The sequence below is a fragment of the Mus caroli genome, chromosome 14, assembly GCF_900094665.2.
Source record: "Mus caroli chromosome 14, CAROLI_EIJ_v1.1, whole genome shotgun sequence".
NCBI classification, from domain to species: domain Eukaryota; kingdom Metazoa; phylum Chordata; class Mammalia; order Rodentia; family Muridae; genus Mus; species Mus caroli.
Window position 1 is genome coordinate 15808305 of NC_034583.1, and position 19733 is coordinate 15828037.

Below are 19733 nucleotides of genomic sequence, written 5' to 3' on the forward strand. Positions count from 1 at the left end.
AAAACTGGTCTTGCTATGTAGAAAAAGTATGTGTGTGTGTGTGTGTGTGTGTGTGTGTGTGTCCTCTTGTCCTCTCTTTCCTAACTCCTTTTCCTCCTGAGATGACAAGCCTCATTTCAACTGCCCTGGGAGCCCAGAGCATATTTCCTACAGACTCTGCTTTATGACATGTCAACCTGTCTGCTCACTCTCACCCTGAGTTGTCCAGCCTCCCTGGTCTGGAGGCAAGGATGCTTGCCCGTCACAGTCACCTCACTACAGTTAGAGCCTTTCCCCCTGGTGTTGTGCTTCCTTCAGATACAGGGTGAGGCCTGACATGGCCCAGCATCTGGCTGAGCAGGCTCCACAATCTAGACTCTCAAGGGATAGTTATGAACCACCCTTCAGGCCATCTCAGAGTTTGAGCACTGAGGCCAAGCACACATTTCTCTAAGTTTCATCGGAGAGGCTCTTTGTCTGCATCCTAACCTTTGAATTAATGGCCAAATTGTGAGATCTGACTCTGTGTTCACTGTGTTTACAGAAAGCATCCTGTCATAACCCCATAACTTGAATCTTGTTTTATATCTAGAATGTCCACATTGGGCTCCAGGTGCTAAGAAACAAATAAAAGCTGTCCCTTAATTTATGATAAGCATTGCCAGTAGAAATAATCAGCCCAAGGAAAAACTGACAGCAATAGAACCTTGAATCTAATATGATTTGTCATAGATAAAAACACTGACCCACGATTTACATCCTAAGATCTTGAAAGACATACAAATTCATAGGGTGGGATTAACCTTGGTAGAAATAATGAAAAAAAAAATAAAATGAAATCAGCCAGAGATACACATGGTAAAATGTGACCCAACTTTCCCAGACATCTCAACCTCTCCTCTTGTAATTCAGCAACACACAAATTTACTCTGGGAAATGGGGCTCTTACCACTAAAAGATAAGATGTCACTGGACTATATTCATAGTTTGCAAAAGCTGGTAGAGGAATATTACATGGGAATGAAGTCATACTCTTCTGAAAGTAGAAAGGAAAATATTAAGAACAGAAAATATTTGACTTGGTATTTAAGAAGCAAGTAAGGAGTTAAACTGTCAAAACAGAACTGTACATAACTGGCACCTTCTCAAAGGAAAATTACCAGGCAAGTTTACACATGTTAGCACATGTAAGCCAGAAGCCAAAAGTATCCTGCAGGCGGAAATGGCAGCATTCAGTGACCACCCCAACACAGTGGCAGAGTCCAGAATAAGCATTCCCTGGTGCTTCTCCAGAGCTCATTTGTATAATACTGGAGGGCATGTCTGGAGGTGGGTAGCCAAAAGCAAGGACACTGTCCAGTGCATCCTCCCCAGACATGGGAAGGAGAGCCAGCAAGTGTCCTTGCAGCTGTGGTACCCACACATCTTCAACTGAAAATGCTGACTATAAACCAAGATATCTGCTTCAAGTCTTAGCCTACTAGTTTGGGGAGGAGGGAAGGGTCACCCATTCCTTTTCGTCTGTCCCCTGGACTAAGTAGAAAGCTTGTTTGAATTCTAAGCTGGGATTCAGAGGCCAGTGGAAGACAATATGTCTAGGCATGAAGGAAAGATGTGATCTTTCTTCTAGAAAAAAACTGCTACCAAGGATCCTTTTCCCTAGTTTTTTTTTTTTTTTTTTTTTTTTGTTTTGTTTTTAATCTCTCTTCCTGTCACTGTGCCTTGCTTATACTGAACTGTGTGCAGGTCCTATATGCCTGTCAGCCCTGCTAACTACCCCTTAGATCCTCAGGGGAGCCAGTAACATGTCATATGGCTGAGGTCGAGGGAAACTGTAAGGTCAACTGTAAACTGCAGGTGTTTCTTCCTTTCCTAGGTACCATTTGACTCCTATGCAACAAAAGCCCAGACCCATGGGGAATGGGAACGTTCCTTCTGGTCCATGCCTTTTACATCTCTGAAAGTCAGTTAGCATTCACTTTACTTTTGCTGTAGTTTTGAGGGGGAAGGTATTGAGAATGAAAATACCATCAGCATTGAAGAACAGAAACCCTGGCCCTTCCCACCCTGCCTCTCCTTTAAGGCAGAGATTTAAGCTGCCTACTTTTTTTTTTTAATGTTTGAAATGTAGGAAGGTCATATCAGAGGTTTAAGGTAAAAGGGTACAGAACCAAAATTTCCAAATTTGAAAGGATCTGTTTAAAATGTTCATGCAGATGTATATGTTCATGTTTGTGTAAATTCTTAAATGCATTTAGCAGATTGCCATTGCCTAGCCTCATCTGTACCACACCCTGTTAGGACTGGGTATTGGAAGTGGAGGCGGAAGGATAGAGATTTACATAGTATCCCATGGTTATCTTGTTCTAGAAACTTCCACATTAACCCAGAGGGACTCTACTGCTACATTTTCTTTCTCCGTTACTGGGCTTCTCTTCTTCAGGACATGCCATCATTTTCTGCTACGGACTCTGCCTCCGACTTTTCTTTTGAGAGATTAGAGATCTCGGTTCTGCCATCTTTGCCACTGTTTAGTAAGTTTCATGTGGTCAGATAGATCATAGTTAGATCATATCCTCCTTGTTAGCATGGTATTAAACTCGTGTTCATGACAAGAACATTTAACATGGTGATTACCACAAGGATCAAGAAGGTTAAGACTTAATTTTTCCATTTTACAAATTAGTGGTTTGATCTGCATCAGAAGCACACTCAGATGCTCTGATGGGGTAGTTAGGCTCTCTAGATGCAGAATTATGTCAAAGCTAGTGAGATGCAGGACTGTTGGTGGTCAGCACTCCCAGCCAGGAGTATGAACTCTGAGCTGCTGACACATCAGCAGGCACACTTTCCATGGAGAGTTCAGACTCAAACACAGTCCCCTGATTTGTGCTATATTATTGGGATGTGAGTACATGCATTTTAAGACCTAACTTAGTACAATTGGTCACATTGGACATACCTCTGCCATAGGAAATAAGGACCCAATGCCCCCCAACTTCATAAAAGTAATATTTTAAAATACCATGTAGCATATTTCACAATTCAAAAGGACCTACCATGGTTATCTTTGTGTTCATCTACAGATGGGGAATACAGGGAGGGTACATAGCCAAAAGACATGAGGGACAGATGGTAGGAATGAGAATCCAGGATTGAATCTGTACTGGACTTGAAGAGAGGTATATCAGGACCCCCTTTTCTGGATAGCAAGTGCCCCACCCCCACCTCAGCTATGTCTCCAGAATGGTCCCTGTCACTGCAGTGGGCATCTAAGAGAAGAGTCCAATGCCCACCCGCTAGGCAGTGCAAGCCTGCACAATCAGAATACTCAGTGCAGAGGGTGGGAACATTGAAAAGATAAAGGACCTCTTTAAAACAGATTTTTTTCCCCCACGCATTATTTTTTTCATAATTATAGCTTTAAGAGCTTATGGTGATGGGAAAAACTGGCTACTTAAGAAAAAATAGGAGTTTCATCTGGCAGGAGAGGATTCCCCAGGGGACAGCACACTGTCGTTTTTCAGAGTCCCCCAAAGAAACCCCCGCACCGACATCTGCACATTGGCCTGATGTATGGCCAGGCTGCCTCACTACGGCCAAAGCCTTGTGTTTTAATTAAAAACACTCTGTATGCCACTAAATATGTTGCCTCCCTCTGTTTCTGCAACCATAGAGTCTGAGGAGATACAAACAGAATCTGTTGCAGATGTGTCAGAGGCTATGGCCTACTGACTCACCACCACATCCCAAATTCCAGCCTCAGAGAACCTTCCTGGGAAAATCAAAGTGCAAACAAATGGCCGCTACTGCAGTGTTTCACAGCCTCGGACAGTCGGGCAGTTATTCTAGTTGAGGAAGACTGTAGGGATGGGGACAGGAGCTACTCATACGATCAAAACTATGACTTCATAAATGACTTCCTTAATAAATAAAAGTCCTCTGGCCACACATGGGTATGTACCCTTCTTAATGTCTTGGTTTTTTCTTTGTTTGTTTGTTTTGTGTTTTTAAGCTACAAAAGTCAAATATTTTGAGTCCTCACCTCCCTACTGTGGGCTCCCACAAAGAATGTGTGAGGGGCAAGGCTAGCTTAATTTAATCATCTGGTTGTCTCTAGCCTGATCATCCTTATCCCCAGACTAGCAAGAGCCAGCTAGGTTTTATTTGGGGTTGCTAGGCCACCCCTAATATGGAGACGAAGTGTGGAGTAGAGACTGAAGGAAAGGCCATCCAGAGACTGCCCACCTGGGGATCCATTCCATATACAGTCACCAAACCTAGTCACTATTGTGGATGCCAAGAAGTGCTTTCTGACAGGAGCCTGATAGAGCTGTCTCCTGAGAGGCTCTGCCAGATCCTGACAAGTGCAGAGGTAGATGCTCACAGCCAACCATTGGACTAAGCATGGGGTCCCCAATGGAGGAGTTAGAGAAAGAACTGAAGGAGCTGAAGGGATTTGCAACTCCACAGGAAGAACAATATCAACTAACCAGACACCCCAGAGCTCCCAGGATCTAAACCACCAACCAAAGATTACACATGGAGGAACCCATAGCTCCAGTCACATGTGTAGCTCAGGATGACCTTGTCGGCCATCAATGGGAGGAGAGACCCTTGGTCCTGTGAAGGCTCAATGTCTGAGTGTAGGGGAATGCAAGGACAGGCAGGTAGGAGTGGGTGGGTGGGTGGGATAGGATAGGTGGTTTCTGAGGGGGTGGGGACCAGGAAAGGGAATACCATTTGAAATGTAAATAAAGAAAATATTCAATTTTTAAAAAAAAAAGGGGAAAAAAGAGTTTAATGACACATTAGCCCTCTGATCACCTTAAGTCACCCAGCTATCAAAGGGGAAGTGGCATCCTTTGGGCAACCTAGGGTGAGATTGATTTAGGTTATCTGTAGGCCCTGACCCCACAGCTCCTACAGACCAAGGCTTCCAGGAGCTTCACGGGCATGGCAAGTTTTGGAATGATGTGTAGAAGAAACATGCTGGTACTTCAGGAACAGAAGAAAAGAACTTGCATGTTAGGAAGTGATGTCAGCCTGCGTTAGAGTCCCAGACAGTGCTCGAGTGTCCTTGGCATAATATGGCGCTGGTATCTCTGTCAGCATCTCTGTTTTCTGTCACCATGCACAATCCTGGGCCTGTCTCCAGTCCTGACAGTGTCTTTTCAGATCAGGTTAGTGCCAGCCCAGAGACCAAGTCAGCTTCCCAGCACACAGCCCCTTTGTTTGAAGTCTGCCCTTTTGTCATTAATGCACTCAATGTCTATTTAAATCTGACAGTGAGTGCAGTATCTGTTTTCCCATCAAGAGATCATTGACAATATTAATAACTCACGTCCTTGCCTCATTTTCCAAGCGCTGACACCTAGCCGCGGTCTCCTGCATTCATCAAACAGCCCTTTCTCGCCAGGATGTCTATAAACAGACTTGCTTCCAGGCCCAAAGAAACAGGGCAGGCCTTAAAAAGGACTTTTATCAGTGCCAACCAGAGATGTGTGAGCATGGCTCAGAGTGCAGCCTGGGCCCATGTTCCAGGAACACTGCTTTCCATCTGTTTGCATCTAGAGTGGAAATTCAGCATGGAAAGGGATAGAGAGAAAAGACAGAGAGTGCCCAGATGTGTGGGCAAGTTTATGGAAAGAAGTGCAATCATGGCAGACAATGGTTTGTGTGCACATGACTGCCTGTCAAGAGTTTGCTTGGGAGAAGGACTGACTGTTCTTTATGATATCTGACAAACCCTATCCCTGTCTTTTTAAAAATGCATGCTGTCTTGGTACTATAGAAAGAAATTAACATCCTTTGTACGCTCCCTCCAGGTCTTTTGAGGGTTTGCTCGAATCAGCCAGGTTCAAGACAGTCTTTTGTGGGGTTTCCCATGCATCTGAGGCATATGCAGCCAAGCCAGTAAGGAAGGTAGAATGTGACCAGCCCAGCCCTTAGACCACCAGGGTTCTGGCATTGATGAGGCTGTTAGCACAACTCTAGGCACTATAAAATACAGTAAAGGGAGCAGCTCTGTGCCAATAGCTGAGAGAATGGATCACAAGGAAGGTCTGAGTAAGGTTTCACACAAGCTCAATATTTCCAGGCACTAGACCAATACCAAAAACCAAAAACTGGGGACTAGGGACGTGGAGGGGCAGGAAAGCCAAGTCAAGTAGCAAGAGTAGCCCACAACAAAGCTGTCTATGGCAACACAGCAAGAAAAAGAGCCAGGTCCCAAATGCTGTCATCTTGTCCCTCTTCCAACTCAGAGAGCTCCTGGGACCCGGGCAACCTTCAAGTTTGCCTCTGACTATGCAAAGCAGGGCAGAACTACACTACCCCTAGAAGTTTCTATATATTGTTTTGATCCTTATTTAAGAACAAAGTTTAGGGAGCGTAGAGGCAGATTGTGTAAGCATGAGGGCCTGAGTTTGATTCCCAGTGCCCATATAAAAAGGCAGTGTATAGATGTGTACATCCGTATTTTCAAAGATGGGGCTGGGCAGGAGGAGCCTGGGGGCTTGGTGGCTAGCCAGTTTAGCATAACCTATGTACTCCAGGCCAATAAGAAACAATTAAAAGAAAAGGAAGACAGTTAACTGACATCAACCTGTGGCCTCCATAGACACATACATGTACACACACCCAATACACATGCACCCATACCCATCCCCCTAACATACACCTAACTAACACACACACACACAAAGTGTAAAAGTTTGTAATACTAACATGTCACGTGGAGAACATGGCTGATCCCAGATCAATAAAGAATGGTGAGTGTTGCCATCACACTGCCAAACTGACAAAATAATCATGTGCAAAAGGGGTGATTGTCACAGGCAGGTGTAAGGCTCATGGACTTGTTTTTTTATGGCTACTTCCTTTCTTTGTCTCTCATGCACTGCAGAGATTTAAGTCCCATTGTACAAGAAAATTTTAAGATAATTCTAAAACTGGAAAGAAAAAAAAAGATGGTAAAAAGGCCAACAGAAGTTATAAATATTTTCTTGGGGGAACTATTTTTTTCTAATAATCATAGAGAGTTTTCACTATAGCCAGTGTTTTCTGAATATTTGTTCCATAGTGCTGAGCATCAAATCTAGACAATTCCACATTCTGGGCAAGTTACCTCCTTAGCTCTTGATTTTTTTAAAATCAGAGTCTCACTATGAAGCCAAGGTTAGACTCAAACTCGTCATCCTCCTACCCTATCCCAAATACTAGGGTTACAGGCATGCACCTCCAGGCACAGAACTGTTGTTGTGGGCATTTGTAATATATAAGGATGAGTTGGTTATAGCAGTTATAGCATCTGTGCCTCCTTTAATGCTGTGCTTTATAGTGAAGTATCCCACAACCACCACAAAGGACAGGAACGTTTCGTAAGTAGCCAGAAATTATAGAAGAAGTCAAGCTGAAGATGTGAAGCAAGTGCTTTGTAACATGAGAAATGAGTTGCCTCAGCCTCAGTGAGGTGCCTAGCAGTGGGAAGGTCTAAAGTTAGTGGCACTTATTGTCTGTATGGTCTTCAATCAGCACAGCCTCTCTCCTTTAATCACCCAGTGTGGGCTTGAAGCCCCCAGGATTTGGAAAATTCTCTCTGGAAGTCAACAATATTGATTTCCAATAAAGGACTTCAAGATAGTCACATTCTACAAAGATTATCCTGTGGTCTTCACTTGGGCTGGGTTCATCTGCTTTAAACTTACATTTTTATTCTTAGTTCTAAACTAGGAAAATCTGGGGAAGGAGGGGTCATGCTATATTTTGGGAACAATTTGTCAAATTAGGAAAGTTCTAATTATGTAAGGAAATCACACATAAAGCTGTTATTTCTTGAACTCTATACTTGGTAGTAACATTTCATTGCAAGGTCACCTCTAAGGACAAGAAGGTACAGTCTTTGTCATCTTAATCTACCTCCCATCAGATTAGCAATCCTGATGCATGCCTGTTTAATAACATCTGGATTTCTGAACTATATGAATTGTGCCACCAGTAATGATTTTCCTTTCTGTTTACAGGCATCCTTGGGAAAGGTCGCTATTTTTACTATGGAAGAAATTCAGAGGGTAATAGGTTTATCCGAGATGATCAGCTCTGAAGCTCAACTCTGTACGCCTTAGCCTGTTTCATGACAATAAAATGGAAAAGCAAGAAAAATCACAGGCTGCCTTGTGTCTCTCTAAGAACGCTGTAACTTCTGCCTTTCAGTACCTTGTGCCTACTTTGCCAGGCCTGTCACGATCATCCACCTTCCTTAGACTGAGTGGTCACAGAGAGATTGACATGATTGCCCTTAAGCAGGTCTCATCCACCAGGGTGACAGACAGCAGCGACACAGCACAGGGGCTGACAGCCAGAACACCATGACAGATTGCCTGGTCTCTCCATTGCTCACAGGGGAACAGGGGTCACACCTGGGGCCTCCTCAGGCTTGCTCACTGGCTGTGGTATAGTGATAGAGGCTCCCCTGGGCTTGCCTTCTAAGTCAAGTCCTCAGATATCACTGTGCCTTGGGCTTATTTTCAGTGGAGTAGCCAACAGTACAGAAGAAGGGCACACAAGCTTTATCCTTTCAGTCTGCATAGTAGGCATTATATTAGGTAATCCACAAACACTGTCTTTTATCATTGGCAATGTGTTTCCATCCATAATCCTTCAAAGGACACAACTTCTCAGGCAAGTCATGTATTGATGTGTGGCTTCATAGCACAATTCCTGAATTTCCCCAAATCCCTGACTATAAAAGCATTTTGTTGTTGTTGTTGTTGTTGTTCAAAATCCACTTGTCCTGAACAAGACCCAGGGTTAGGCATCTTTCCTGCCAAAGGTTTTGCAACACCAGAGATTCTCCTTTGGCTTTTACCATATAGGTTCAGCAATGCCTATGGCCATATTTACCCTAAAAGGACAGGCTGCCATGTCCTTTGGATTCTATGTAAATGTAGTGAGATGAAAGATGGAGTGATGGGCCAGGAGATTAGAAAACAAATGGGAGATTGTAGAAACTACCTAGCATACCAAACAGGTTTGATAAAGCAAACACCTTTAAGGTTTTCTGTTTCTCTCAGAAGTCAGACCCATGGCTAATGAGACACGAATAGATCTTTCTTTATCTTTGGTCATTTGCTGGCACTGACAGGAAAGCAAGCACAACCATGTTAGCCAAAGGGCTGCCATTTTGTCTACAATTGTCCCAGTCAAGCCACTCTAGAAGGCATCTGAAAGTCTTCTTGCCCTTGACATACCTTCAAGGTATGCTTCAATAGTATGCTGTGTGCTCAGTTCCCTGGGTGTCCTAGCTAAGATAGCTGATCCTCCAAGAATCCCTCCAAGTTATAGACAGCAAGAGAGTTGCTAATGGAGAATCAGTTATTGGGTCCTCAGACTGAGCTGCTGGAGAAGGACCATCTTTCTCAGATCTAGTCTGTTTACATAGCTTCTGCCATACTGAGTGAACCGGGTCTTGGAATAACTCATATTCAGGCTGACAGGAGTCCTGCATGGAGATTTCACAACCTCCATTCATCAGATGTTGGGAGCAGCTAATGCTAAAGTCCCTGAGACCATTAATAACTAGAGATTATACAACCCACTCATAACCCCGGTTGAGTACCTTCTCCTGTTTGATCTATACAACAGCACTGAGAGCTAATGGTTTGCATTCACATCATCAGGTCCAACCTTGCCTCTTTGTTTAGAGGCATTAGAACCTTCGGTCTATTGCATATTATGAGAAACAAGGCTCTGTGCAAGGGCAGTGAGACTAGTCTGATGTCACAGCCAATCTAACAGCACATATATCCCTGTCTTCATAAAAGGCTCTAACCCTGCCTCAAACAATAAAAAAGCACTTGTGAACTGACCACAGAATTTTTCCATCTTTATTTTTCTTACTTGTTTACTTTTCTTAATGTCAGAACCATTTGTATCACGGGCAGGAATGTCTCCCTCAATGTGAGCTTTGGAGGCAAAAAAGAAAAAAAAAAAAAAAAAAACATTGGCGTGAGTTATTGACCACACTCTTTCCCTCTCTTTGGGCTGTTTGTTTTCTTCCAGAATGGTGTAATAACTTCAATTAAGATTAGCTTTAATTATAACTTGCGTAAAGGCCATCCTGGCAGTATATTCATCTTAGTGGTGGAATTAAAGTGAGTTTTGCTTATCCTAAGTAGGGATGGTGGTAATGAATTAACGTTGGGTTGTGTACAATTCTGTTGTTTGTTGAGCAAGATCTGCCTTTCTAGAACTGGACTCTCATCTGAATTGGCAGGGGAGAAAGCCCTGAGCCTTGTTTATCTAAAATCTGTTGGAATTTCCCAAACCATGTTTGCAAAGTAGGAAATTACAAGGCAGTAAATTCATCTGAAACCCAGACATGTCTCATCCTCCCCTTTGCACCTGTTTGTCTTCCTTTTGCTGGGCTCCACACAGCTTGTTCTTTGGGGACCATTCCCAGACAACCTGATTTCCCCTTCCCAGGACACTGGTCTGAGTCCAGAGGACTCGGAGATTCATGGAAGGCTGGAGCTCCCTGTTGCTTCAGCAAAGTCAGGGAGATTACTTTTTTCCTAACTAACAAAATTTTATAGAACAATTTGTTCCTCGGGGAGTACTGCTTTAGATTGTGGGAAATCCTATTAAAAGTGCTATAGCAATCATTTGCTCTTACCTTTACCAGCCCTGCTCATAAACCCTCCATCTGTTTGTTGCTTTAAATAGAAGCACATTACAAAAGATTATCACTAAATCAGGCTGCATGTCTCCGTGTTGTAGGTTTTCACATACTCATGTGTACTAAGGAATAAAAGAAAGAAAACTACAGAGTAAATGAAAGTGTGGTGTGTGTGTGTGTGTGTGTGTGTGTGTGTGTGTGTGTGTGTGTTTGTTACAAAGCTATATCTTCACCACTTCAAAAGAAACCATTTTTCTTGCTCTTTCTAAGAAATAGCTTTCTTAGTTAATACGTAGAATACAAACAATCTATGTGGCTCTTTCTGTCATAACCTCAACACGACCCACAATGTGCTACTTCCAAGGGCAACCTACGTCAGATATGTGTCACTGCCTGATGCCCAGGGGAAATGCTACAGGGCTCACTGTGACTCTTCCTTGTTGCCCATCTGGTGCCGTTCATCCAATGTGACCTTCACTACTTGCTTATTCCAGTTTTGTCTCCAAGAAACCACCTTCACTGAAGAAGAATGTTACCATTAGTTAACTCTGGTGTCTCTAATTTGTGTGAGTAAAGTATTGTAATCTACCCTAAGAGAGGGGGGAAAAATCAGAAAAAGACAAAGCATGCTAGTCACTTGTTTGTATGACAAACAGTTCATTGATCATGGCATAATACCCTGTGCTACTTCTGTTGCTTCTATCACTGTGTTCAGTTTTTACATTTTTAATTGTATTTTTATTTAGTGTGTGCATGCACACAGGCACACACACACACATACACACACACACACACACACACACACACACACACACACACAGCTGCATGCCACTGTTGCTGAACGGAAGGCAGAGGATCATTTTCTGGAATCAGTTCTCTCCTCCCACCACATGGGTCCTGGAGATGAACTCAGGTTGTCATGCTTGTGGCAGGCACCTCTCTATTCCCACTGAACCACCTTTCCAACGGCATCATCTTTTAATATTTGAAGAACATCTCAACAAAGCCACCTCTCTAAAATCATTGCCTTTCTATAGGATTATCTGAAATTCCATAGTATTTTTGGTGCTCCGTTAGGTAATAATAACATCAATGCCAGTTAGTTACTCTATGGTGGAGTAGTAATTAATTGTGTGAACATTTGTAAACATTAACTTATCACACTGTGTGAATTCTCTTCTGAAGGAGCGCAGGATATGAACCAGAGATAAACCAATGTAAGACATGGGGCTAAGCTAGGAAAAGTGGGGTGATTGCTAATATGGAGTATGTGTCATGGAAATGTGTTGGAACAAGGTTGGTATGACTGTTGATAAATAGGATTATTCCAGTTTTGTTTATTCCAGTTTTGGTTGGTATGACTGTTGATAAATAGGATTACCTGAAAGAGGAGGATGGAAATAGTCCAGATGTGGAATCTTAGTGGATAAGGGAGAGTTGGATACTGATAAGAATGAGAGAAGAAAAGACAAATTTCCACTAATCCAAAGATGGAGGACTATTTCTCTGCAAAATGAAGTCACATCTGATATCATTGGGTGCCACAGGAGATACTCAATAAGTTTCTCCACCTGGAATAATGAAGCAGTGTGGAGATGTCTTAGAGGTGCCAGGGGACACATGTATGATGGTACCCTGGGCCACTGATGACTGGTTCTAGCTTCTGTCTAACAACCCACAAAACCTACCATCCTAAGGTGCAGATAAAATTAAAAGAAAAGACAATGTTTATGCAGGAAGATGAAAGAGAAAGCTTTACAGTCTTGTGAGTCTTTACAAGCTCATTTAGTTCAGAGGTAGATGAATACCTGGACAAAGATACCATGAAAATAAAGATTGTTAACCAAACAGATGAAAACATCTACATAAGGGAAAGATGACAACAATAGTTTTGAATACCTTTTTTGTCCTTGGAGAGAAAGTTAAGTCATGGACAATATGGACAATGTTTAAGTTCATTTTGGGGTAACCAAAATTAACATGCAAAAGATCCTAGGAAATATTTCTTGTCACATCAATTACTAAATGTAGCCAGCAATTTCTGAAGTCTACAGTCTCACAGTCACTCCATGTTAAAGGACCTAGTGTCCTCTTCTGGTCCCTAACATGTGATATACATAAACTCATACAGGCATGCACATATACATATAAAGGGAAATAAATATTTTTAAAAATAGGAATTGCTTTGGATACTTTTGAGGATAATTTTCTTTATATGCTAATTTTTGAGTTCAGTACTTGTAATGAAAGGAGCAACACACTACTGCTGAGCTCAACTGCAGCTTGTAGATTATTCCAGGCATGGAGTATCAAAATAGGGAAGAATGAATATATATTATTTATTCAATATACAAGAATTACAATGACTATGTTACAACTTAAATAAAAGTACTACTTACTTTTGGTTCAACTTAAAGTCAGATAAAAACGAATTTAACATGTAGGTATAGTATTAATGCTATTATTTAACTTAATGAGATCTCTTCCTTGGAAAAAAAATAGCACTCTGACATTCGTCACATAGGAAGAGTTGTTTCTTAAGATTATGACAATAATGGAAGCAACTTTTCTACAATGTACTATAATTTAATTAAGAGAAAACAGTGACAACGATTGATTCTACTAAAATGTTTACCTACTGCCTTGTCAGACTTTAAGTTATCAAATCCTCATAAGAGGGGGAAGGGAGGAGGAAGGAGTGAAGAGAAAGGATCTTACAAGATTCCTGTTGTTGATCCATGTGAATAGGTTATTTCCTAACTTTTGTCTGGACTCCAAAATGAATTTACATTTATTTTTGTTATCACATTACATAGCAACTCAATACATACCTCATATCCAACTAATATCCAATAACTAATATCCTCATATCCAACTCTGCTTGGAGCCTTTCCTAAGAATTGGTGGTCTATATTTTACAGCTTGCTCTGACCCTGGTGCCATGTTATCATGATGGGTTTTATTTTCTTCCTTTTAGACTTATATGTCTAACTTGAGCATGTCCAGTGACTGCTGGGCTACAACAGAGCTTTTCTATTCTAACTACAAGATGGCTTTACTGTCTCCTGTTCCATTTTAGAGGATCCACATTTCCACATCTATTCCCAATATCCATCGTTTCCTGTTTACATGCAAAGGCTGTCATTCGTTAGATGATGCTTTTTCCATGGGGAAGTAATGTGCCCTGTGTTGAAGTGATTCAAACACGATGGATGGATGAATACCTTCAAATGGAAAAAATCTCCTCCCTTTGCTTTTTAAAGACTGTAATTGTTATGCCCAATCAGAAAGCCCCACTTTCAAAGAGAGCACATCAGAGTATAAAAGTATCTATTTAATGTTGCAATCACCCAAAAGTCTAACACAAAGATGGTGACAAAGAAGGTGGCTATCACCAGGAAAGAGCCACCAGAGATATGACAACATAAGTTTAATCATGGCTTAGAAATTTACATTTAACTGTTTGAAATAGAATTTCAACTCAACTTGGGGAAAGACTTTATAGATTTACATCTATGAATATTCAAATGCATAATTTAGATACATAGTGTATCTTATTATATGCTAAAATAAATTTAAAAATCCTTTGACCTAGTTTGGTCTCTGAACCATTTTAGTGGGCAGTATTATTATAGTCCCTTTTCATCTAGTTAATTCATATATATTTACATATTATAGGTAGTTTCTGCTGTAATTATTTTATATTACCAACATCTGTCAAGCAACACTTCTGCAAGTTTTATTAAAATATAGTGACTAAAAATGTTGATTGCCAACATATGTGCTTCTAGGACATACTAGAAATAGCTTTAATATTATATACCACTATCATTTGTATAGAAGACCAAGAATGAAAAGTAGTTCTGAGAAATTACGAAACAGAACTTGAATTTATTTTTGACTTGCTCTCTGTATTCTTTCTTCCAGATTGTCTTTTCTGGCTTTGAAACATCTTTCCAAATTATGATAGTATATTTTTGTAAAGGTTTACACTCATGTAGTCACTCCATAAGCATTTATTAGGCCACTGTAAAGAAAGATTTGCTATCACAATAATTTCTGATACTGAGTCTCATCAGATAATTCCCTACAACACTTGTATATCCCTCATCAACCTGGACAACATGAGTAAGCCCTCCCTCCCTCTTGTGGCTATTGGAGTCAAATGGGTTCTCTGATTATTCCATTAATGCAGAATTAATACTATTGATTAGACTCAAACACATTACACATTTGTTGTACTCAATTAGAACCAATGCCAATTCAGTCTACTAGCTTGATATTTTAAGACATATCTTCAGGAAAATGCCATTTTCTATTAAAAAAAGAAAAATTAAAAGAATGGTAAAGACTGCAAATCTCAATGCAGGAACACAGAAATGTATGTATGTATGTATGTATGTATGTATGTATGTATGTATAAAGAGAAAGATACTGATGAAATATCCAACAAAGAATTCAAAAGAATTAAAGGAATAGAACTAGTAAAACAACTTGAGTATAGACAAAAAGTTCAACAAGGTTGGAAAACATCAGACAGAACTCTTAGAAGTGAACTTAGTCAGATTAAAAAAAAAATACATAGTCAAAAGTCTCAGTAATAGACTAGAAGAAGTAGAAAAACTTTTATTTGAAACATCCCAATGAATAAAAAAAGAATTAAAAGAAATAAAAACAGCCTCTGGATGTTTGAGGTACCATTGAGCATTAAACACTAATATTTCATGAATTTCATTTGAGTAGAGAGGGAAGAGAAAGTCAGAAAGCATACTCAATGAAATAATAACTGAAAACTTCCTGGAAAAGTTGGGACAAAACTGGGTACAGAAGTTCCATAGAATGCTGAACACACACAAATGCAAAAGGTCCTCTGAACAGCACATTATAGTAAAAATCTCTGAAGTCCAAGACAAAGAGGAAGGTATAGAGACAAAATGAATAAAACCTTCCTCGTCATATTAAAGTACTGTCCAATAGACTAACAATTGATCGCTTTAAAGAACTTACAAGTCACAATTAAATGATTTGATTTAATCCAAAGAGGGACAAGCAAAATTGAAGTAACTCATCACTACCACATCAGCTTATCAAAGAATCTTAAGAGAACTCTGCATCTAGAAACAAAAAAGTAAGCTATAATCCTGAAAACTTGCAAGAAGACACCCAGAGATAAATGGAGAAAAATGCCTTATCCACACAGTAATCCTTCATAACACAAAGAAGAACATGAAAGAAAGGGACAAAGAACATTCAAGACAAACAAGAAAACAACACAATTACAGGAATAAAAATTTAAATACTAGTAGTAGCCTTGACTATAATTCCCAATTAATGATTTAGATTGCATTAGCTGATTAAAAAATATAACCCAATAATATGCTGTCTACAAGAAACTCACATCAGGTATCCTGAAAGAGAAAAAATGGGAAAACCTATTCAGTACAAATTGAAACTATAAATCAGCATAAAGGTCTATACCTACATCAGACAAGACACACATTAATGAAATACTGTATAAAGATAAAAAGAAGATCACTTTAGGATGATCTAGGGATCAATTCAATAAGAAAACACAATGAATTTGTTGATGGGTTCTTCCCATCAACAAATGGAATGATTCCCAAGAGCAAATCACATAGTAAACCACAAAACAAGTCTCAACAAAGTCTAAAATCAAAACCACATAATGTATCTTTCTCATAATAATAGAATAAAACTAGAAATTAACAACAAACAAAAGTCTAGGAGTTATATAATTTCATAGAGATGTGCCACTGAATGAACACTGGGTCACAGAGAAAATCAGAGGGAAATTTAAACATTTCTCAAAGCAAATGAAAACTGAAAATACAACATATCAAAATTTACAGAATACAGTAGCAGCAAAATTAAGTGGAAAGTTTATAGCAATAATAAGCACAGACATCAGAAAAGAAATGTTTCAAATAAATAATATAACAATGAATTTGCAAGAGGAATAAAAAACAAAATCCAAAATTAGCAAAAGAAATAACTATCAGAACAGAAATAAATGGATACTAAAAAATATATAGGAACAATTTAAAAAGAGAGAATCATTTTATAGAAAAGATACATAAAATTGGCAAAATTTTGCCTTGCTTAATGAACAACAAAACAATCAAGAAGCTCAGAGTACCTGTGAGGTTGGGGATATAGACACTTGTGTCACAACTTATGCACAGGGCCTTAGGTTTGATCCATATCTAAATGCTACAAAACAAACAAAACAGAGCACCCAAGTAAAATCAGAGGTGAAAAAAAAATGAACCATGATAACTATGATATATATACCATATCATGTAAATAGAAAGTATTACTAGAGATTAATACAAGTTACTCTACACCAAAACTTTGGAAGACCCAGTGAAGGAATGGAAATTATCTAGACATATCTCATATACTACAACTGGACTGATGAAACATAAAAAATGTCAATGCATAAATAATGAGATTGTATCACTAATGAATGAATGAATAGTCTAATATCAAAGAAAACCACTTCATTAAATTAGTTCACTGCTGAATTTGACTAAAGACCCTTGGTCTTGGTCTTGGTCTTGGTCTTGGACTCTTAAGATTATTATATGCCCCAGTACAGGAGAATGCCAGGGCCAGGAAGCAGGAGTGGGTGGGTTGGGGAGCAGGGAAGGGGCAGGGTATAGGGGACTTTCGAGATAGCATTTGAAATGTAAATGAATAAAATATCTAATAAAAGTTGTTTTTGAAAAAAGCAGTATATTTCTATTCAGAAATTCTACTCTTAAATATTCTGTAAATATAAAATATGAAACAGAAGATATCTATATTGAAAATAATAAAACACACATGAAAATTTGAGTGGAACATAAAGAAATGTTAAACAACCTATCATGACTATAGATTAAAATAATTATGTTAAAATGTTCATACCACCCCAATAGTTTACATATTCAATATAATACTCATCCAAACACCACTATTCTTCACAGAACCAAAATCATCATCATCATCATCATCCTAAAAGACAACCAAAACAATGATCTCCAAATAACCAAAGTAGTTTTGAACAAATAAAACAAAGCTGAAGTGGTTTTTAGACGTACAACGGATCTTAATTGAACAAGAGGAAAAAGAGGAGGAGGAGGAGGAGGAAAAGGAGTGGGAAAGGGAGGGGGAGAGGAGAGGAGAGAAGAGAAGAGAGGAGAGAAGAGAAGAGGAGACAGGAGAGAGGGGAGAGAGAAGAGGGGAGGAGAGGGGAGGAGAGAGAGGAAGATAGAGGAGAGAGAAAGGGAGGGGAGGAGAGGGGAGGAGAGGGGAGGGGAGAGGGGAGGAAAGGGAAGGAGAGAAGAGGAGACAGGAAAGAGGGGAGAGGGAAGAGGGGAGGAGAGAAGAGGAGAGAAGAGAGAGAAGAGAGGGGAAGAAAGAGGAAGAGAGAGGAGAGGAGAGGGGAGGAGAGAGGGAAGGAGAGGGGAGGAGAGAGGAGAGAGAAGAGGAGAGAGGGGAGGAGAGGGGAAAAGAGAGAAGAGGAGAGAGGGAAGGAGAGAGAGGAGAGGAGAGAGAGAAAGAGAAGACCAAACCCCAGCATGCTGGTAATTTCATAAGACTCATAGAAGAATGAAACAGACTGGATACTTCATAACTAAATTCACATATCTGAAGCCAACTTGTTCTTCACAAAATAATCAAACCAAAACACTAGAGGAAAGATAGCCCCTTTAATAAATGGCACTGGGGAGATGGGTACACAAATGCAGCAGACTGAAACTAGATCCACATCTCTCACGCCCACTAAGGCTCATTTAAAACAAAAGAAGACCAAAATGAAAGACCTATACCTATATAGGATATAGGTACTATTGTATAGGATATATGGAGAAGAAAACAGAGTAGAAATATTTCAGGACTATGAGAGGAAAAAAAAAGTGGCCATGATTCCAAAACCACAGATAATACAAGCAAAGCAAAACTAGACATGATTACATTAAACTAAAACCTCTGTACAACCAAGAAAGAGATTGTTCTTATTAGTTCTTTTGGCCTACTTGACCCAACCTAGAGATATCTTGGAAAGGGGGATCTCAGGTGAAGAAGTGCCTGATCATGCTTGTTGGCATGTCTGTGAGAATTGTCTTTATTGCTAGTATTAGATGATTCACCCACTTCTGTGGCATCATCTCTAGGCAGCTATCTAATAAAACTAGCTAAGCAGGAGACAGTTAGGGGCATTCCTCTTCCTGCCTCAGTTCCTATTTGAGTTCCTGCCCAGATTCTCTCAATAGTGACCTGGAAGAGTAAGCAGAATAAATTCTTTCCTCTCCTAAATTGCTTTGGGTAATAGTGTTTTATCAGGAGCAACAGAAAAAGAAATTTCAACTAAGCTGCACTACGTGATCCACTATCACTCTGGATACACATGAAAAGGAAAAGAACCAGCTTCTAAAACCAGAGCTGCACATCTGTGACTGACATAACACTAGTCAGAGTGTTAAAAGATGGAATCACTCAGATACTTGATGGTGGGTAAGAAATGTGGTATGTGGTATATACACACAGTGGAATAATGCTCAGCATGATGAAGAATGAAATCTTAATTGGAAGTTATTATATTAAGTAAAACAAGCCAGACACAGAAATGTTCTCTCTTATATGTGGAAACGAAAAGTTAATTCAAATACAATATAGTGATTATTAGAGGGTAGGGTGGAAATAGAGAGGTTAATAAAGGGATATTGGACAATGGGACCATAATCTAGTTATAAGTAACCAGTCTTAGTGTTCCTCAACATTGCGGGTAAGTACACTTCAAAATAACGTGTTAAAGGTTGTATAAATATCTAGAAGAGAAGAGCTCAGTGAATCCAAATATAATAAGGAGATGAAAAAGCTATATTCCGGAGGGCGCAGGGTCGGCTGACACTCGCCAGCTACCCACAACACCCGCCACAGGATCTTAAGACTTTTGGTGAGTGGAACACAGCTTCTGCTCCAATCCAATTGCGTGCGGGACCTGAGACTGCATTAGTTAGGGAAGCAGAAACCGGCCTGAGTAGGGCCACAGGCCTCATCCCGCCGGATC

General features: G+C 40.1%; 1 protein-coding gene and 1 long non-coding RNA gene across 2 annotated transcripts in view; one reads left to right on the forward strand and one right to left on the reverse strand.

Annotated features, from left to right (window-relative positions):
* Nucleotides 1–8137, forward strand: part of Lrmda (leucine rich melanocyte differentiation associated) — a 1019887-nt gene extending 1011750 nt beyond the window's left edge. Inside the window, exon 7 of the mRNA XM_029469305.1 lies at nucleotides 8004–8137. Within this exon, the coding sequence (XP_029325165.1) occupies nucleotides 8004–8083 (80 nt within the window). The 3' untranslated portion in view covers nucleotides 8084–8137. The remainder of the gene's footprint in view (nucleotides 1–8003) is intronic.
* Nucleotides 1–19733, reverse strand: part of LOC115029251 — a 56121-nt gene that overhangs the window by 9502 nt on the left and 26886 nt on the right. The window lies entirely within an intron of this gene.